The sequence below is a fragment of the Meles meles genome, chromosome 5, assembly GCF_922984935.1.
Source record: "Meles meles chromosome 5, mMelMel3.1 paternal haplotype, whole genome shotgun sequence".
NCBI lineage: Eukaryota > Metazoa > Chordata > Mammalia > Carnivora > Mustelidae > Meles > Meles meles.
In genome coordinates this window covers 120,709,857-120,727,775 of record NC_060070.1, presented here as the reverse complement: position 1 = coordinate 120,727,775, position 17,919 = coordinate 120,709,857, and the positions used below count along the sequence as shown (strand labels likewise).

Genomic DNA, 17,919 nt, shown 5'->3' with positions numbered 1-17,919 from the left:
AACAATGACGCTGAGGACCCAGACTACAAAAGAATGCATTCCTTACAATGCCGTTTTGATAAAACTCTAGAAAACGCAAACTTATCTATATGACAGAAAGCAGAGCGCTGTTCACCTAGAGATGAGGGTAGGGAAGAGCAAGGGCTTACAAACAGAAGGAGACTTCTGGAGCAATGGATATGTTCATTACCTTGATTTCACGAGCATATCCGTACGTAAAAACCAATCAGATTGGATGTCTAAACAGATGCACTTTATTTTATGTCCATTATACCTCAGTAAAGCTGAAAAACAAAAGAATTGAAAATAAGACACTTCCTAGACTTGGCCAAGGAAGCCCCAGCCTTCTCCAATACTCCACGGGGCGCCAGCCACTATCATTGCTTCTTGCTGTTAGTCCAAACTGTAAGGTGTACTTCAGATGGTCATGGTGACCCACGGGTCACAGAAGACCCACTAGCCTTCCCCTGGAGTGCATTTGCTCCCTCCTCCCTGAAAGCCACCAATACAACCAGCCATAACGGCTAGGCCACTTATCACTTAGTGCGTATTTCTAGGTCTGCCTTCCCTAATTCTGGAGAAACTCTGTAGTAAGGATGTTTCTCAGTTACTTTCATATTCCCAATTTAGTTTTGAAGAGATTTTTTTTTTAATTTTGTAAGTGTTCTTTCCACATAAGAGGATAATACAATATCTCAGAGACAACTCTTTAAGGACATCATTCATGCAGCTACGAATTACGAAGGAGCCACTGCTCATGAGGCACTGAGCTAGGCCCCTAGAACAAGGCTCAGTGTCACAGAGGAGAGGAAATGTTCAAACAGTTCCAACAGCCTGTTCAAGCTAAGAGATGCTGCAGGCACTAACGAGACACCTCATTTGATGTTAAAGGAGTAACTTCTCTCAGGAAAGGCTTCTTTGAGGTGATATTTAGTCTGAAGAACGAAGAATGAATAGGAGTCCTGAGTGGGCTGGGATGGGAGAGCGTCCCTGAAATGGACCACTGCATGCAAAGAAGCTGAGAAAGATGGCGAGCTAGGTTAGCTGGGTCCTGGAATTTGGAGCCGTGTTTTGTTTGGTAGGCAGATGCGAAGTTTTGATGGACCTGTCAGGCCATGTAAGGAGTTCAGCATTCGTTTAGATTCTAGAAGACTCTAGAAGGCAACACAGAGCTTTTGAAAGATTTTAAGCTGGGGAATATCTTGTTCACATTTGTGTTTCCAAAGAATAACCTTGGCAGGGCAAGGCTGGAGGCAGGGAACCTCTTAGGAAGGGATTACAGCAGTTCTGGGAAAGTTACCTGCTGCCTGAGGCGCCGGCAAGGAGGGAAGGTTGAAACGGGAGGATCTGTTACATGTTTGCTTCCATCTCCAGCCCAGTCGTCTGTTTGCTGGTAGATAACCAGATTCCTTCCATAGCATCCTAAGACCATGTCCTTGTCCTGACAGCCTAACCAAAAATGCCCCTCTCACCCAAGTTGTTGATACTTTCTCTGAGAGCCAAGAGTCCTTCACACTCATTGGAAATAGACAAACCTTGTTCCCAGGACAGTGACCAAACCAGGATCTCTCTCACCCTTGGGCTTTGAAACAAGTGCTATCAACAAGACTCCGTTCTCCCATCTTTCTCCAATGTTTAAGAAGTAAAAGGATCAATCGATTCTAAGGGTTCAGCATTAAAGCAGCAGAAGTCCATGACCCCACATATTCCCAAACTTTGGAGAAGAGTTTGATCACGAGTGAGCCTGTCTTTTAGTTCTCAGCAGGCCTGGCTTCTGGAAACAAGGGCAGGGATGGGGAATCCTAGCCACCACGGGCCCATGCTGCCATGCTGGAGGCCCAGGCCAGGTACCCGCGTAAGGAGTGTCCCAGAGGGCCCTCATGTTTGGGGCTAGAGGACGCATCCTTCTCAAAAACGTGTCTCCCAGCACCTAACATAGGCATATGGTAGCTGCTTCTTGAAGATCTACAGTTAGGACTTTAAGCAAATCACAGACTTAAAGCTGCTACAGGCACTACCTATAAGGGGGACTATGTTTCAGGGAAAGGGGGTTTATGTATTGGAAAGTCAATGTTGAACTAGGGAAATTTATCTCCAGCTGTCAGCTCCCCAAATCCCTTACAAATCCTTAGCAACCTTTGTTGGTGGTAGTAGTGGTAGTGGGGCTTAGCTGGTGAGCTTCCGGGTTGGTGGGCAGATGTGAAGCTGTGATGCAGACAGATCCTGGAAGATGGACCATATCGCCCCAAAACTTGCACCCACTGCAGGCCGTGCTCCAGGAGGCCTCTCCCTACTCCTTCTAACCGGCCGTACAGGTGATCTTCCTAGGCATTTGTAATAGTCAACATCTGTTTTTACCCCAAAAAACCCCCTTTTCACAAGAGTTTCCTGACACCATCTGCCATTATGGTTTTCCTATAAAGGATGGAAAGCATCTTCAAGGTGCCTGACTGGTCTCACCCTTCCTCTGCTCCACAAACCCTACTCTGGGTCACTCCAGTGGTCATTCATCCCTTCTGCCCTGCATGTAGAATTCACTCTGGACATAATCATTTACCACTTAACAGTATCTGGCATACACTTTTAAAAATTAAACTCTGTGCCCAACATGGGGCTTGAACTCACAACCCCAAGATCGAAAGTCACATGCTCTACAGGCTGAGCCAGCCAGGTGCCCATGGCATATAGACTTTCAGTGTTTAGCTTTGGTTTTGTTTTCCTCAGTAGACTGTGAAGTCTTTTAAGGCAGATCTTGGCTTCTGTTTCCCAGAGCACTTATTAGCACTGATCCCTGAACAGCTAATCAATGATTATTGATTGGCAGTGGTATTCAATCTACCAACGTAGTGGGAGAGGGCTGGCCAGCAGCAGAAAAACCGCCTCTGTTGGTTTGTTTTTGTCCATGGGCTACAATTCTACCTTGTATATTCCTTGGGTTTTCCCAGAGTCCTTGGGTGATCTTGGAGAATACATCCTGGAACCAATTTAAGTCATGAGGAAAAGGAGTTGGCAAGGAGCCCTAGCCGAAAAAGTGACATTTAAGGGCCAGAAAATCAGCAAGGTTATAGAGGAAACCCATCTGCTTGCTCGCTGGCTTTGGTGGGAAACAGAAAGGCTGGGAGCTACTAACATTTCACAGTGGAATCCAGGTTAAACAATCACAAGGCGTGTGAACACGGGCAAACCACTTGACATCACTTGAGCCAGCAGAAAAATTGGATAAAAAGCAATCTTTGGCAAGGCAGCCAAGGCTGCACTGAAACAGCTTCCCCAAACACCACCTCTTTCTGCCAAAGCAAGCTTCTACTTACTGGTGGCTCAGAATACAAAGCTCATCTCTCAAAACTAACGTTTTAAGTCATTTGGAGTTGCTGTCGGCTGCCACCTTGTGGTCCAATTTACAGCTGCTACCAGCACAAAACCACCTGTCCCCAAATGCTAGGATTCTCACTCGGCTAACTGTTCATCTCTGCACAATGCTTGACCTGTAGTATCAAATGAACAGGACTCCCAAGTCCCCCCACACCCTTAAGATCCACTAGTTAGCAGTTTCACTGTCTGAAAAAACTCACCTTGGCAGACACGTCCTGAGTTGTTGGCCTGAAGCCGCTGCCACAAAGCCTTTGACCCCATCCTGTGTACTTCCTGCAACCATCACCAGTCATGGTTCCATCTGCCAGCCAAAGCCAGTATCTGACCCAGCAAACCTCTGCAGGATTATGCCCCTGAACTTCTCACTGGCTGCACCTTCATGGCACCAACAAGGTCTCCTGGTTATCTTTACCAAGATGGCACTTGGCCCCACCACTGGGGAATGTCACCACTTTAATCCATTTACTCCCATCACATGTAGGGAAAGCCACCACTTAAAAAGGCTCCAGGACACTGGACAAGTGCTTCCTCCTTTTAAAGAAGCCCTGGACTGGGGCACCTGGGTGGTTCAGATGGTTAGCATCTGCCTTTGGCTCAGGTCACGATCTCCAGGTCCTAGGATAGAGCCCCATTTCCGGCCGTCAGCTCAGCGGGGAGTCTGCTTTTCCCTCTGCACGTGCACTTTCAAATGAATAAATAAAAACTTTAAAATAAATAAAGGAACCCTGGGATGGCAAGAGTTCCAACCAGCTATCGTGATTATGTAAAAACAAAAACTCCCATGGGTTCTTCCTATGGCTGGCAGTCCCTTTCAGGTGTTTGTGAAATTTTAACTGTTTTCTCCTTCCATGCATATAAACCTTAAGCCTCATTGAAGGTTGAGACTCAATTCTGGGGTTAACAGAGCAGCAATATGTTCTCACTGCAGAGCTGCACCAGCAGGGGCCGCCTAGTGAAGATGCCCCGCTCTCCAACCAGCCCCGGAACAGCAACCACACTGGACAGCATTCAGTGGGACAGCATGTGCTGGAACACAGGGCCAGGACTGCATCCCTAAACAGCCACATGTGATGCCACCCTTATAATGGGGATGACCCCTTATCCCAGTGCAGTCTTGCCCCATTTACATTGTGATCCTTCTATTGTTCCTGTTCAGGCCACATAATGCAAACCAAATAGGACACAACGAGATTAATTCTTTTCTGGCTATAAATTTATTCAACACAAAACAATCTCCAACTTTACTGAGGTGGCTGACCACGTCCACGACCAAATCCGCCTCTCTGCAAGAGAAAACAGACGGCATGAGCATTAGTAGCAGGCTGAGCAGCAGGCCTCATTATCACAGGACAGGGCCCTGAATGTAAGGCTCAAGAGTTCAGGCTGTAAATTCAGCCCTGCCTCTTACTATGAGGCCACATTCACCACCCAGGCTGGTTTCCAAATCTGTAAAATGGGATATGGATACCCATTCAAGGGTGTGTTTACATACACACACACACACCCCCTCAGCACAGGACAAGACCTTGTGCCTGCCACACACACCACCTTCCCACAAACGAGGCCACAGAGAACACTTGTGCCATGATATGCTGCCACCGGACAGCTGTCACTCCAACAGGGCTATGCCCGCCCCTGTGCCAGGCACTTTGCCTAATCTCACAAGCACCTGACACAACTACAATCGGAACACCATTTTAAGGATGAGGAAAACAGAAGCACAGCAGGGATGTGTCCAATATCACATCATCTGAAGATGAAGACCCTGACCCCAGCCATCTTGGTTTTAGAACTCACTGAATCTCTAGCCTGTAGTTCTTAACCGTAAGTCTTAGTTCATGAAAATAAGGGAGTCACAATTATGATGCTCACTAATGAAGAAACCAACCCTATGCCACATGTAGTACTGATTTGGGAGACTCACTTCAGTAATAGATCTATTTTCCAAAGTTTATATACTATATTTTCATGTAAAAACTCAGAATTCATGTTATTTTTGGGGGGGATCCACTATAACAAGGGGTGGGACCCACCACATTGCATAGGATCCCTAGAACCTGCAGACCCCCAGGACCAAGGCCAGAACAATGACTGTCTACGGAGAGCCAACAGGGATACTCACGAACTGGAACTCAGTTGCTGACCCAGCCCCGGCCTCAGCTTTCTTGTCGGCACCAGCTGGAAGGAGAAACACCAATTCAGAGTCATCATATGTTATGACCTTTTACAGACCAAGGGAAAACAAGTCTCCAGGCTGATTCTGTAGAAGCCATGTCTGCAAATGTACCCTGGGAAGTACAAGTAAGTTACACCGCCCCCTCCCCCTCCTGGGGCAGCTTTCCTTAAATCATCCTTCCAAACTCACAGCCCAAACTGTCACTTCCAGGAAGGCTGCCCAGACCACAAAGCCTGGGGCATACCCTTTCTATGGCCAAAGACGACCCTCACTTCTCACCGAGTTACTTACATGCTTCAGATCAGCATCTAGCTTACAGAAGAAGAGATAAAGGACAGGAAGGCCCACAAAAGCAAAACCAACCAGCAGCATGACCATGATAAAGAACAAATAAAAGCTCCAGTGCTGTCCTGACCTGTATGGCGGCCACTAGTCCAAACTGAGGTATGTGCAACGTACATGTAAGTTGTCAAGATTTAAGAGAATGCAAAACATCTCGCTAATGTTTATATAGACTACATGTTAAAATAACATTTTAAGGGGTGCCTGGGTAGCTCAGTGGGTTAAAGCCTCTGCCTTTGGCTCAGGTCATGATCCCAGGGTCCTGGGATCGAGCCCCGCATCAGGCTCTCTGCTCAGCAGGGAGCCTGCTTCCCTTCCTCTCTGCCTACCTGTGATCTCTGTCTGTGAAATAAATAAATAAAATCTTAAAAATAATAACATTTAAAAATATACTGGATTTAGGGTGCCTGGCTGGCTTAGCTGGTAGGGCATGCAACTCTTGATCTTGGGGTTGTAGGTTTGAGTCCCATGTTGGGTGTATATCATTTAAAATCTTAAAAAAAAAAAAAATACAATAAACCATACTGGATTTAAAAAATTTTTGCTATAAACTACTTTCCACTTGTCTTAGGTGTGGCCACTAGGAAATGTTAATGGTGCACGCAGGGTGTGGATGGGGACAGCACCATCAGGGGGCGTAGTGTCAGTAATATCCCAATTGAGTCTCTTGTTGGCCCATTTCAGACCACATCCATGATTAGGCTCTTGCCCCTCACTGCCCTGCCGCCCAAGCTACCATGTCCCCAACTCTACTTTTGTTCTGGCTGCTCTCATCCCACCTCAACTTGGGAGACTCCTGAGGCTCAGGCCCAACCTCGTATCCCCTAGAGAACTACTCCCTGACTGATTCCCCACGTGGTGTGACTTCTAGTAGGAGCAACCATTAACTTCCTCTGAACTGAGAGCCTGTTTGTTGGAGAAATTCTTACTATTCAGTAACATACTCAAGTCAAGTGCTCACTTCTATTTCATGTTTCATCAATTAGCAACCATGACCAGAGACAGGCAAGAGTAAAGAAGTTAATGAAAATTCCCCTTCATGGGGCGCCTGGGTAGCTCAGTGGGTTAAAGCCTCTGCCTTCCGCTCAGGTCATGATCCCGGGGTCCTGGGATAGAGTCCCACATCAGGCTCCCTGCTCAGCAGGAGTCTACATCCCCCTCTGCCTGCTACTCCCCCTGCCTGTGCACTCTGACAAATAAATAAATAAAATCCTTTAAAAAATAAATGAATAAAATAAATCCCAAGCCCTACCATGGCCCACAGAGCTATGAGACCTACATCCTCGTATGACCCTCCGGCTGCCTTCTGTTCAGAAAGCCATGTGCCTTCATGGTCATCCCCCAGGGAGCCACTGGCTGACTCCTTCCTTCGGTGTTTGCTTATTAAATTCGCACTTCTGCAGCTTTCCCTGAAAACTGCAACATTGATCCCTCTGCTTGAATTTTTCCCTGCAGCACCCATGTCACGGACATACTAGAGAGTTCTTTCTGCTTACTAGTTTCCTACTCTAAAACGCAATTTCAATGAGAAAGGTCTTTTGTCTGTTAGGCACACTGTCTCTGGCTCCCAGAACAGAGCCTGCCAAGTCAGACACTCAACGTATGTGTATTATCTAAATGAACAAACATCTGTTATTCCAAGTCAATGCAAACACCTGCTGTTAAAAAACGAAAATTTTTTTCTGTTTAAAATTACTTTTTAAGAAAACAATAGGGATAACTTAAGTGGGCGCTCTCAAGAGTCTGTGACACAGGAACACAACTACAAAACTAAGAAAAGCATGTTGCTTTCTTGAAAGTTTTCAATTCTGCTCTAGTTAGAGGTCTTCAACAGAACTCGTATCCCCAGTGAAGGGGGTTTTTGTCCTAACCCCACCCATCAAACCCCTGCAACAAGGCAAGAAACATAAAGGACTCCAGCTAAAGAGGACCTGAAGATTGAGACCAAGAATCTTTCCTGGTCACCCTGGCACTTTCAAGGGCTGAGCCCCAGCCAGGGTGCCCGAGAATCCAAGGACTCTTCCCCAATGTCCCCAACAGAGAGGATGCATCACTCACGGGGCACAGCGCTTCGTCTGTAGGTGTCTCTGTCAGCTTCCCCTCGTGTGAGTCTTGCAGGTCGTTCTCCCTCCAGACCTATACAAATTAAACCACATGTGAATGTAGGGCAATGTGCAGACTCTGTGCCCTTCAGGACAAGAAAAGTGGAAACAACTTAGTTATCATGGGTTAAAGGGGACAGAACTCTTGGACCCAGAGCTATCAGCTAGAAACTTTGTCATCACTGACACTGGCTTCTCCGAAGCCTACAACACTCACAATTAAAATGCCACCCATCTGCAAAAGGATCACTTTTTTCTATTATATTTCTCAATACAGACACACATTTTCCAATTACTCGGCAAATTAAGCAATCCAACCGTTTCTACAAACATCTGAATAGCCAAAATTTTGAACCTGACCCATCTCTGAAGGGGAAATTCTCCTGGGCAATCAGGAAAGGAGGAACCATAAGCTGAAAGCCCCACTTCCAGTAGTCAGGGTGTAAATACAGAGGCCACCAAGAGTCCTTAGTTGCCCTGGGCTTCTTCACACACCTCACTAGATTGTGGGATATATATGATGGCAGATTTAAAAGCTACTTTTAAGATACTCTCATCAACACTGGAAGTTTAATCTGGTACCTTCTCCACCTAGTTATCCTGGAACTTTCCTTCAAATCCACATGACTAGAATATAGATTGTAGTTATCTTGAATATCACAGGTTGAACTGCATAGGTTCACAATAACTTTTTCAATAAGTAAGAGTACAGTACAGTAAATATGTTGATTATTTTCTTAATGTTCTCTTCTTTAAGAGTATCAATCAACTATTTCTTATCAGGAAGACTTCTGGTCAACAGCAGGCTATTAATAGTTTTCAAAAAATCAAGTTACACATGGATTTTGGACAATGGGGGATGGGAACAGGGACAATGACGTCACAGGCGCCCTGACCCCTAAGTTGTTCCAAGGGTTAACTATATATTTTTTAAGTATGAGAAGTTAGACTGAACCTGTAGTGAGTGACTAAAATAAATAAATGCCAGGTCCCATCTATGCCAGCCAAATCAGAATCCGTGGGGTCCAGACAAGGGAATCTCCCCCACCCTGGGATTCCAAGACATAGTGGAGAACCTTTGCTCTACAGATACATAATTCCACCCAACCACCAGAATCCCCCCAGGAAGCAGTCATAAAAAAATACAAATTCCTGAGCACAACCATGCCTCTCTCCAGGGGAATCTGGGCAGTTTGGTGACCTGTTTTTAGGACTCTCTGCACCTCATCACCCAAGCCCACAAACTGCTGCTGCTACAAAGTTCCTGTGACAAGTTCTTTCAGAACCTAAAGAAAGAGAACTATAACCTTGGCAAACTGCAACTGTGAGCCAACCATGATCTCAAGCCAGAATGTAATTCATCCCCCCACAAGCACATCCTTTCACGCTACAACTATATAGACATCCGTCCTCCCCTGACTTTTGTTGTTGCTCTCATTGCCAAGAAACTCTAGAACACTCTCCATCTCTTTCACATGTGGTAAACAGCTTTGCTCTGTTCTGGAAGAGTTACTCAATGCTCAACCATACGTGCCAGGATGCAAACTATGTTCTGTTTAATGGTATCCCCGAAGACCTGACCTGATCGCGGTTCCATGATAAGTCCCATGCCAGGGGACTTGGCCCAGGTCCTGCAAACCAGAGCCCCCTCTGAAGTGGACACCAATGGTGTGAGGTAAGACCTCTTCTGTCTGATCCCCCCCAAGTTTCACATATACTACCCCAGAGAAGGAGCAACTTCAGAGCAGGCCTTTACATGGGCAACATACCTTTGGGCCGTGGTCTGCCAGTCTCAGGGCGGCTGCGGCGCAGAGTGGCAGGCACAATCTCGGGAGGCAGGTGGAGGTAATCACGCAGATACTGGATACCCTCGTTGGTAAGGTACCAGTAGAAATGTCTCCAGGCAAACTGTTCCTTTACGTAGCCTCGTGATTTAAGAGACTGGAAGACAGAACACAACTGTCAAGGCAGAACCAGAGGCTTCAATCTAGAAGCTTGGCGCAAAAGGAAGCTAAATTGCATAGACGAGTTTTCATGGTGTATCTACCTCAGCGCCCTTCAAGGCAGCAAGCAGCTCTGGCTGTCCTGACCTCTCTTTGGAATGCGCCTCGAACATTTAGTGGAAAATCCCTCCATCAGCACCCCACTCGAGCAGCCCCCAGGCTACCTGCATGGCCTTCATGACGTGAAGATTGGGAACGTTCTTGTCTGCCAACTCAGGGTGTTTGGGCATGTGGACATCCTTCTTGGCCACCATCACTCCCTCCTTGAAAAGGAGTTCATAAATGGCAATTCGGTTCTTCTTGGGCATCAACATCTGGGAGGAAGCACATCATCAAGAACATTTCTGAGCAACGAAGCCGGGGCCCAGCAACCAAGTTCAGGACCCCAGAACGACTCCCAGGAAATCCTAGTCCAAGGGACGGGGACCTCAAACCACACCGTGATAAACCTGCAGGGAGAACTTCAAACCCTGCACAACTGAAAGCCCCCGGTTACCCTCCTCCACCTCCCAAACACGCTGGAGGAAAAACTTGCCATGATGTTTGAGCAAAACAGGAGTAGGGTTACTGCTAGCTACAGACTTTACTCTCAAACCCACAGAAATATAACGCAGGGGCGGGGGGCAACAAACCTTGTATTCCCGGACCATTTGGGGAAACATCAACTGTACCTAGCGCGGAATACTTCCAGGGACAAAGACGCAGGGAGGGCCTGGAGGGGAGCCCTCCCTTCGTGACAGGCCGCTGACCCCAAACCAAAGGGCTAGGGCCTTCGCACCCTCATCCCCTACCACTCTTCCCCCCAAACCAGACCTCCAGGGCCAGACCAGGAGACGGCCCGGGGTGAGGGACTCCGTATCGAAACAAAGGCGGGCAAGGGGGCCGCAGTCTCCCTAACCTTGCCAGAAGAATCGCCGCGGAACCAGGGTTTCAATACTCCCCTCCTCGACCTCCGCCAACCGGCCGCCAACCTTCTACCACCTCCCCACCGCTTGCCCCCCCCCCAAGTGCGCCCCCGGACCCTCTATTCAGAAATGGGCGCGCGGGGAGCCACAGTGTCTCCCTCGCCCCGACGCCAGGGACGAGCGGCGACTACGACAGCTGGAGAGCCAGGATGGACACCGATGGAAATCGGACCGCGGAGAAATTCACCTCGGCAGCTGCTACGTCCGGGGCCGGAGATGGAAAGGAAGGAGCATGCGCGACGCGGCGCGGCGTCTCTTCCGGGCTGGCGTGCTCCGCCCCCCGCGAGGACCCGCGGGCTGCCTGGGGTGGCCTCGGCGGTGCCTAAAAGGGGCTGGCTCGGGGGCGGGGGCGGACCCTGACCTCCCGGATGAGACTCGCACGTGGGAGCCGCCGCTGGAACCTGTGAGCCTACGTGCTTGTTCGGAGCATGGTTACTTTTATGCTTGGATAGGCACTTTAAAAGCACGCTACTTCTCTCTCAATTGTTTTTCATTAATCTTAGAATAAAATCCAAAATCCTTAATATTAAAAAAAAAAAGCACGCTACTTCTTTATTTCTTATCGACAAATTAACATGTAAGTAATAGATTTTTTTGAGCGGGGAGAGAATATATAGACAGAACAGTAACAAAAATAAAAGAATGAAACAGAATCCTATAGGCTAAAGATAATGGCCATTCACATTTCGGTATGTTTTTCCAAACTAAAACGCACCCAAGCAAATATATGTTTGTATTTGACAAAAATACATACCTATGTTATGTAAAATGTGGTTGGTGACCGGTGTTTTTCCACTTAACAATACATTATGAATCTTTTCATGTTAGTTAATACCTAAAATTGTAATGACAGTAGTCCACTGGAGGATACTTTAACCAACACCCTATGACTGGATATATATTTTTAAAACCCTTCACTATTATCAGTAATAATACCACACACATATGTGCACAATTGTCCAATATTTTCGTTAGAATACGTTCCTGGAAGTTGTAATTATTGAGTAACAAAGCACACATTTGTACATTTTTGACACAGTCTGCATTGATTTCCAGGAAGGCATTATCAATTTTATTCTAGGCAGCAGTGACTAACAAGGCTCACGTTCCTATTAATCCTTCTGGGATTGGATCATATTCTTACTCATTTTTTTGTCAGTCCGATAGATAAGAAATATTAATTTAACTCCTCTTTTAATTCACTTTCCTTGACTACTTCTGCAGCTCAGCATTTGTATTCCTTCTTTTATTAATGGTTCATTTCCACCATCAGTTTTCCTATTGATTTGAAATCACTTTTTACGTATGAAAGCTGTTAATCTTTTGTCACATACTTTTTCAAGAATTTACCCCATTTTTTCATTTGCTTTGATTTTCATGATATTTTGAAGTGGAAGTTTCACATTTCTTTATATCCAAATCTTTATGGTTTCAGACTTTGGTACAATGTTTGAAAAGTCACTCAGCATCTCAAGATTATATAAATATTCACTTAGTTTTTTCAAGTTTTTTTTGTGGTCTTATTATTTAAAAAGAAATATTTGGGGGGCGCCTGGGTGGCTCAGTGGTTTAAGCCGCTGCCTTCGGCTCAGGTCATGATCTCAGGGTCCTGGGATCGAGTCCTGCATCGGGCTCTCTGTTCGGCAGGGAGCCTGCTTCCCTCTCACTCTCTCTGCCTGCCTCTCTGCCTACTTGTGATCTCTCTCTGTCAAATAAATAAATAAATAATCTAAAAAAAAAAAAATATTTGGGCGCCCGGGTGGCTCAGTGGGTTAATGCCTCTGCTTTCAGCTCAGGTCATGATCCCAGGGTCCCGGGATTGAGACCCACATCAAGCTCTCTGCTCAGCAGGGAGCCTGCTTCTCCATCTCTCTCTGCCTGCCTCTCTGCCTACTTGTGACCTCTGTCAAATAAATAAATAAAATCTTTTTAAAAAAATGCTTCAGTGGATGAATGGCTGTCTAAAAACAAACAAACAAACAAAAAAAAACAGATGGCCATTTGCTTAATTATAAAAAAAAGAAAGAAAGAAATATTTGGGGGCACCTGGATGGCTCAGTAGGTTAAAGCCTCTGCCTTAGGCTCTGGTAATGATCCCAGAATCCTGGGGTTGAACCCCACATTGGGCTCTCTGCTCAGTAGGGAGCCTGCTTCTCCCGCCCCCCCCCCCCGCCTACTTGTGATCTTTGTCAAATAAAAAATGAAATCTTATAAAAAAAAAAAAATATTTGTCACTTTTGCAAGATGGAAAGAGTTCTGGAGCTTGGTTGCACCAAAAATGTGAATTAATTCTACTGAAACTGTATCCTTAATAATGGTTAAGAGACACCTGGGTGGCTCATTGCTTGGGTATCCAACTCGATTTCAGCTCAGGTCATGATCTCAGGGGCCTGAGATCAAGCCAAGTTGGGCTCCACGCTCAGCCTGGAGTATGCCTGAAGATTTTCTCTCTCCCTCTGCCTATCCCCCTGTTCACATATTTTCTCTCTCTCAAATAAATAAATCCATCTTTTAAAAAATGGTTAAGATAGTAGATTTCATGTGATGTATATTTTACCAAAATTAAAAAAAATAAATACTCGTAACATGTTTACAGTAGTTTTTCAGAAAAAATCTTGAACATACAGACAAGGAGCAACATAATCTGAGGACTGGTCAAGATTTGAAAACATACAGTAAAACTTCCAGATGTGAAAATAAAAATGATTGAAATTTAAAACTTAATTTAAAAAGAATAAACAATAGATTTGACACGCTTGAAGAATAAACAACACTTTTCACATGTTTCAGTGAAATGGAAGATAGAAATGAAAAAAAAAATTCACAAATGCAGTCCAGACATTAAAAGAGATGGCGGGGGGGGCACCTTGGTGGCTCAGTGGGTTAAAGCCTCTGCCTTCCGCTCAGGTCATGATCCCAGGGTCCTGGGATGGAGCCCTGAGTCGTGTTCTCTGCTCAGCAGGGAGCCTGCTTCCTCCTCTCTCTCTCTCTCTCTCTCTCTGCCTCCTTCTCTGCCTACTTGTGATCTCTGTCTGTAAAATAAATAAATAAAATCTAAAATAAATAAATAAATAAATAAATAAAAGAGATGGGATATTTGAAAGAAAGGATAAGAGGTCGAAGATTAGAGAAAGTCTCCTATATGTCTAAGCGAAGTCTCATAGGGAAATAATTGAGAGTGTAAGAAAGAGACCCTCAGAATACTTTCCAGAATTATTAGAAGGTGATGCACTTCAGATTCACGGAGCTCATCAAATCCCAAATTGGATTACATAAAAACATATCCATCCCTGCAAACAAAAACAAAAAACCCCAAATATCCGTGTCATTCCCTTGCTTAAAACCCTCAATGACTCCCTTGTCACCTGCAAAAATATTCACTCTTTTTTGTGACATTATGTTCAGACCTTTTAGCCTCCTGCAATGTTTTCTTTTCTTTTTTTTTTTTTTAAGATTTTATTTATTTATTTGACAGATAGAGATCACAAGTAGGGAGAGAGGCAGGCATAGAGAGAGAGAGAGGAGGAAGCAGGCTCCCTGCCAAGCAGAGAGCCCAGTGCGGGGCTCGATCCCAGGACCCTAGATCATCCTAGGATCATGACCTGAGTTGAAGGCAGAGGCTTTAACCCACTGAGCCACCCAGGCGCCCCCCTGCAATGTTTTCTAATGTAAATTTTTTCCTTCTAAAGGGTTAGCTGCCCTCTCAACCTCATTTCCTCAATAAGCTAAGCTTCTATTTCTCTGAAATAACCACTAAATTGTTAGGAGAGATGAATTCAGTTTTAGATTTTGTTGCATTTGTCCCTATGAGACCCACTGGTGAAAATACCAGTGTAATCTTATTTTATTTTTGATTTTTCAGGTTTTTATTTTAATTCCAATTAGTTAACAACAGTATTATATTAGTTTCAGATATGCAGTATAGTGATTCAACCCCAGTATAAGTTTAGAGTAAGAGCTCAGAATTTGTCCTATGGGAGAGAGCTGGGTTAGATTAGGTGAGGGAATCATCTAAGATGTCGTAAGGATCTGAGATCATCTAGAGAGGGTGTGGAGGGAGAAGAGGATGAGGAGGGACCCCACAGAACTTCCCATCTCACCCTTAGATGATCTGGGAATACACATGGATGGCATTGCTGTGGGTGTCTCCTTCCCTGGATAGAGCCTTCTGATGGGCAAGGACCATGCTTTTCCCTCTCAGCGTCCTCTCCAGCTGTGAGCACAATGTCTCACACGATAGGTATACTTAATAAATGTTTCCAGAATAAAGAGCAACCTCATGGGAAGCAGAAAAGATTAGAGGTTATTGAGAAGGGAAGATCAGTGGTTACTGAGCAGGGAAGGACGAATAATATTCTCTGACTTCCTAGAACACTTCTCCTTGAGTTCACTTGAATTCCATTCAGCAGTTCAGCTCTGAGCCCCTAGTGCTGGGCCGGGGGTGGGGCAAGGGTGGGAGCAGTAACATACATGGATCCCATGCCAAGCATCACATACCTCTGTTACATGCTGGGAGCTATGACGAAAGTGATCAGGGAGACAGAGAGTAATGGGGAGTGAGAAGATTGAAACCTATGGAGGAGCTGAGCGTGGGTTGAGAACAGGCTGGTTTCAGGCTCCTGCAAAAGGCTCTGCTGCAGAGGAGTGCTTGAATTGAAAGGCAGCCAGCATGGCTAGGACCTGGTGAACAAGGAAGGCACAGTGGGACAGGCGTGAGTGGCTTCAGGAAGGAGTTAATGAAAAGCCACAGGTTTCAAGAAATAGTCACAGGGGGTGCATGGTTGGCTCAGTCCGTAGACCATTTGACTCTTGATCTCAAGGTTCTAAGTTCTAGCTGCACATTGGGGGTAGAGATTACTTAAAATAAAATGTTAAAAAAAAAAAAGAAGTAGTGACAGGATCAGATGTATGATTTAAGATTAACTTTGTAAAGATCAACACCATTTTTACCATTCCAATGCTATACAGTGCCTACGGTACAAGTATGACACCTGTCACTCGTTAAAAACACAGAAACCCCAAAGAACCTGGGTGATTCTGACTTCGGCTCAGGTCAGGAGCCCAGGGTCCTAGGATTGAGCCTTGCATTGGGCTCCCTGCTAAGCAGTGAGTCTGCTTCTCCCTCTCCCTCTTCCAGTCCTCCTGCTTGTGCTCTCTCAAATAAATAAATAAAACCTTAAAAAAAAAAAAACCCCAAAACTGAAGCTTAGAGAAATAGATGTTTCTTTTAGATCACAAAGGTAAGAAGTGATGGAACCGGTGTCTGACTTCTGCCTTAGTCTGCCCCTCTGCAGTGGGTTGTTTTTTGTTTTTTTTTTCCTCTGACCAGGGGCAGGGGCAGGGAGCCAGAGCCCAGAACTCGGTGCAGCTAGAGAAGGGGCTCTGGCTCTTCCAGGATTCAGTCTCACTCTTGTTCCCAGTTAGAATCCCTTGGGAGGTTTTTAAAAATCCACTCATCCAGGCCACACACCCCAGACCAATTTAGTTCGCCGATCTGGGGGTGGAGCTCCAGCAGCGTATTTTATTTTTCCATTTTTCTCGATGTGTAATATATGTACAGTTAAGTGTACAACTCTTAAGCTTCCAACTCAATGTATTTTTATGTGTGTGTGTATGTGAGCCCATGTTAATGACCATCTGGATCCAGAGGATCAAGAGATGGAGTATGACCAAACCCCAAAGTCTCCAGTCAACGCCCCACGCCCACTCCCAGGTCCAGCTATCCTGACTGATGGTGTGGCTGATGTACCTGCTTGTGTCTGGCTCCCGCCACCCCCATCACTAATCAGGTCTGTGAGAATCCACGTTATTGGGATCAGCTGTTTGTTGCTTTTTGTTGCCGGGTGATGTGCATTGTATAGACATATCACAAGTTGTTTATCTGTTTGTCAGTTGGTGGACATCTAAGTTGTTTCCAGCGTTTGGCCACCATTAATAAAACTGCTGAGAATGTTCTACCCACGTCTTCCGGTGGACATGGGCGTCGGGCAGCAGCAATTTCTAAAGCTGCTGACCTTGAGAACCACCAACGTGGAAGAATCTGTAAACTCAAGAGTGCTCTTGCAGAGGATGGAAGTCAGGGTCTGGGTTCCTGGGGCGCCGGGGAGCTCCAGGTCGGAAAGGAGTAAAACCGTGGCTTGTAAAGATTTCCTAGTTGCAGTTCCTTCCGTGTTGAGGTTCCGGAGCCTTTCGTAGGAATTCGTAGAAAAGCGCCAAGAATGGAGGAAGGCTTGGGGAGCAGTGGCCCCCGATGGCCAGCAGGGTGGCCTCTATTTGGGAGTCTCGGGGAACAGCGTGGACACACCCTTTCACGGCCCAGCTAAGGTGAGCCCCCTCACCCCCAGAGGCTGTAACAGCAGGGAATCACATGTCCCTGGCAGACACCTTGGGCCTCACCGGTTCCCCACATCTCCCTTCACCACATCCAGAATAGCTTTCTAATCCTGTAGCCTGGTACTTCCTCCCACTCCTGAAGAAACCTCCTCAAAAGAGCCATCTGTGCTGCGAATTTTCATTTATAGCTCGCGCAGCATATGTGAGTTTGTGGTACGTAGGTAGATGGCTGCTGATACATTCCTGGACACACACACACATGCGTGCGCACACACGTACATGCATGCATGCGCATGTCACCCCCTTCGGCGGCTGACAGTGGGATTTCTCCTAGCTCAGCAGCCTGTGAATGGAGCCTGACCATCCTCTCCACGTGGGCAAACTGTATTAGAGACAACCTCTCCTTCAGTGACTGTCACCACTTTGCCTGTCATTGTTTGGGGCAGCTCTTCTGCCCTGCTTGGAGTGGCCATGATTATTCCCCCTAGTCATTTGATAATGATCAGTGTTGAGGCAAAAACGGTAGGCAGAGGTCAAGGAATGCCTCATTTTTACAGTCTGCTGGATCCGTTGTCTTGCAGTCCTGCTCTTGCTGTTGCTAGTCCGGAGATGAACCACGTTGCTGT

General features: G+C 46.0%; 1 protein-coding gene across 1 annotated transcript; it reads right to left on the bottom strand.

Annotated features, from left to right (window-relative positions):
• Nucleotides 1–4,567: 4,567 nt before the first annotated feature.
• RPS10 (ribosomal protein S10) lies at nucleotides 4,568–11,049 on the bottom strand. The gene is made up of 6 exons (XM_046004429.1): nucleotides 10,894–11,049; nucleotides 10,160–10,309; nucleotides 9,762–9,933; nucleotides 7,949–8,026; nucleotides 5,495–5,550; nucleotides 4,568–4,655 (listed from the first exon to the last, which is right to left on the bottom strand). Exons 2-6 carry the CDS (start codon nucleotides 10,307–10,309, stop codon nucleotides 4,614–4,616), a joined length of 498 nt encoding a protein of 165 aa, XP_045860385.1. The 5' UTR covers nucleotides 10,894–11,049; the 3' UTR covers nucleotides 4,568–4,613.
• Between the last annotated feature and the right edge of the window lie 6,870 nt (nucleotides 11,050–17,919).

Excerpts from the sequence above, each read along its gene's own strand:
- RPS10 (XM_046004429.1), bottom strand. The coding sequence starts at position 10,309 with ATGTTGATGCCCAAGAAGAACCGAATTGCCATTTATGAACTCCTTTTC. Across the intron at positions 9,934-10,159 it reads ACGTCATGAAGGCCATGCAG|TCTCTTAAATCACGAGGCTA; the intron begins GTAGCCTGGGGG and ends TCTGTCTTCCAG. Across the intron at positions 5,551-7,948 it reads CAGACGAAGCGCTGTGCCCC|CTGGTGCCGACAAGAAAGCT; the intron begins GTGAGTGATGCA and ends TTCTCCTTCCAG.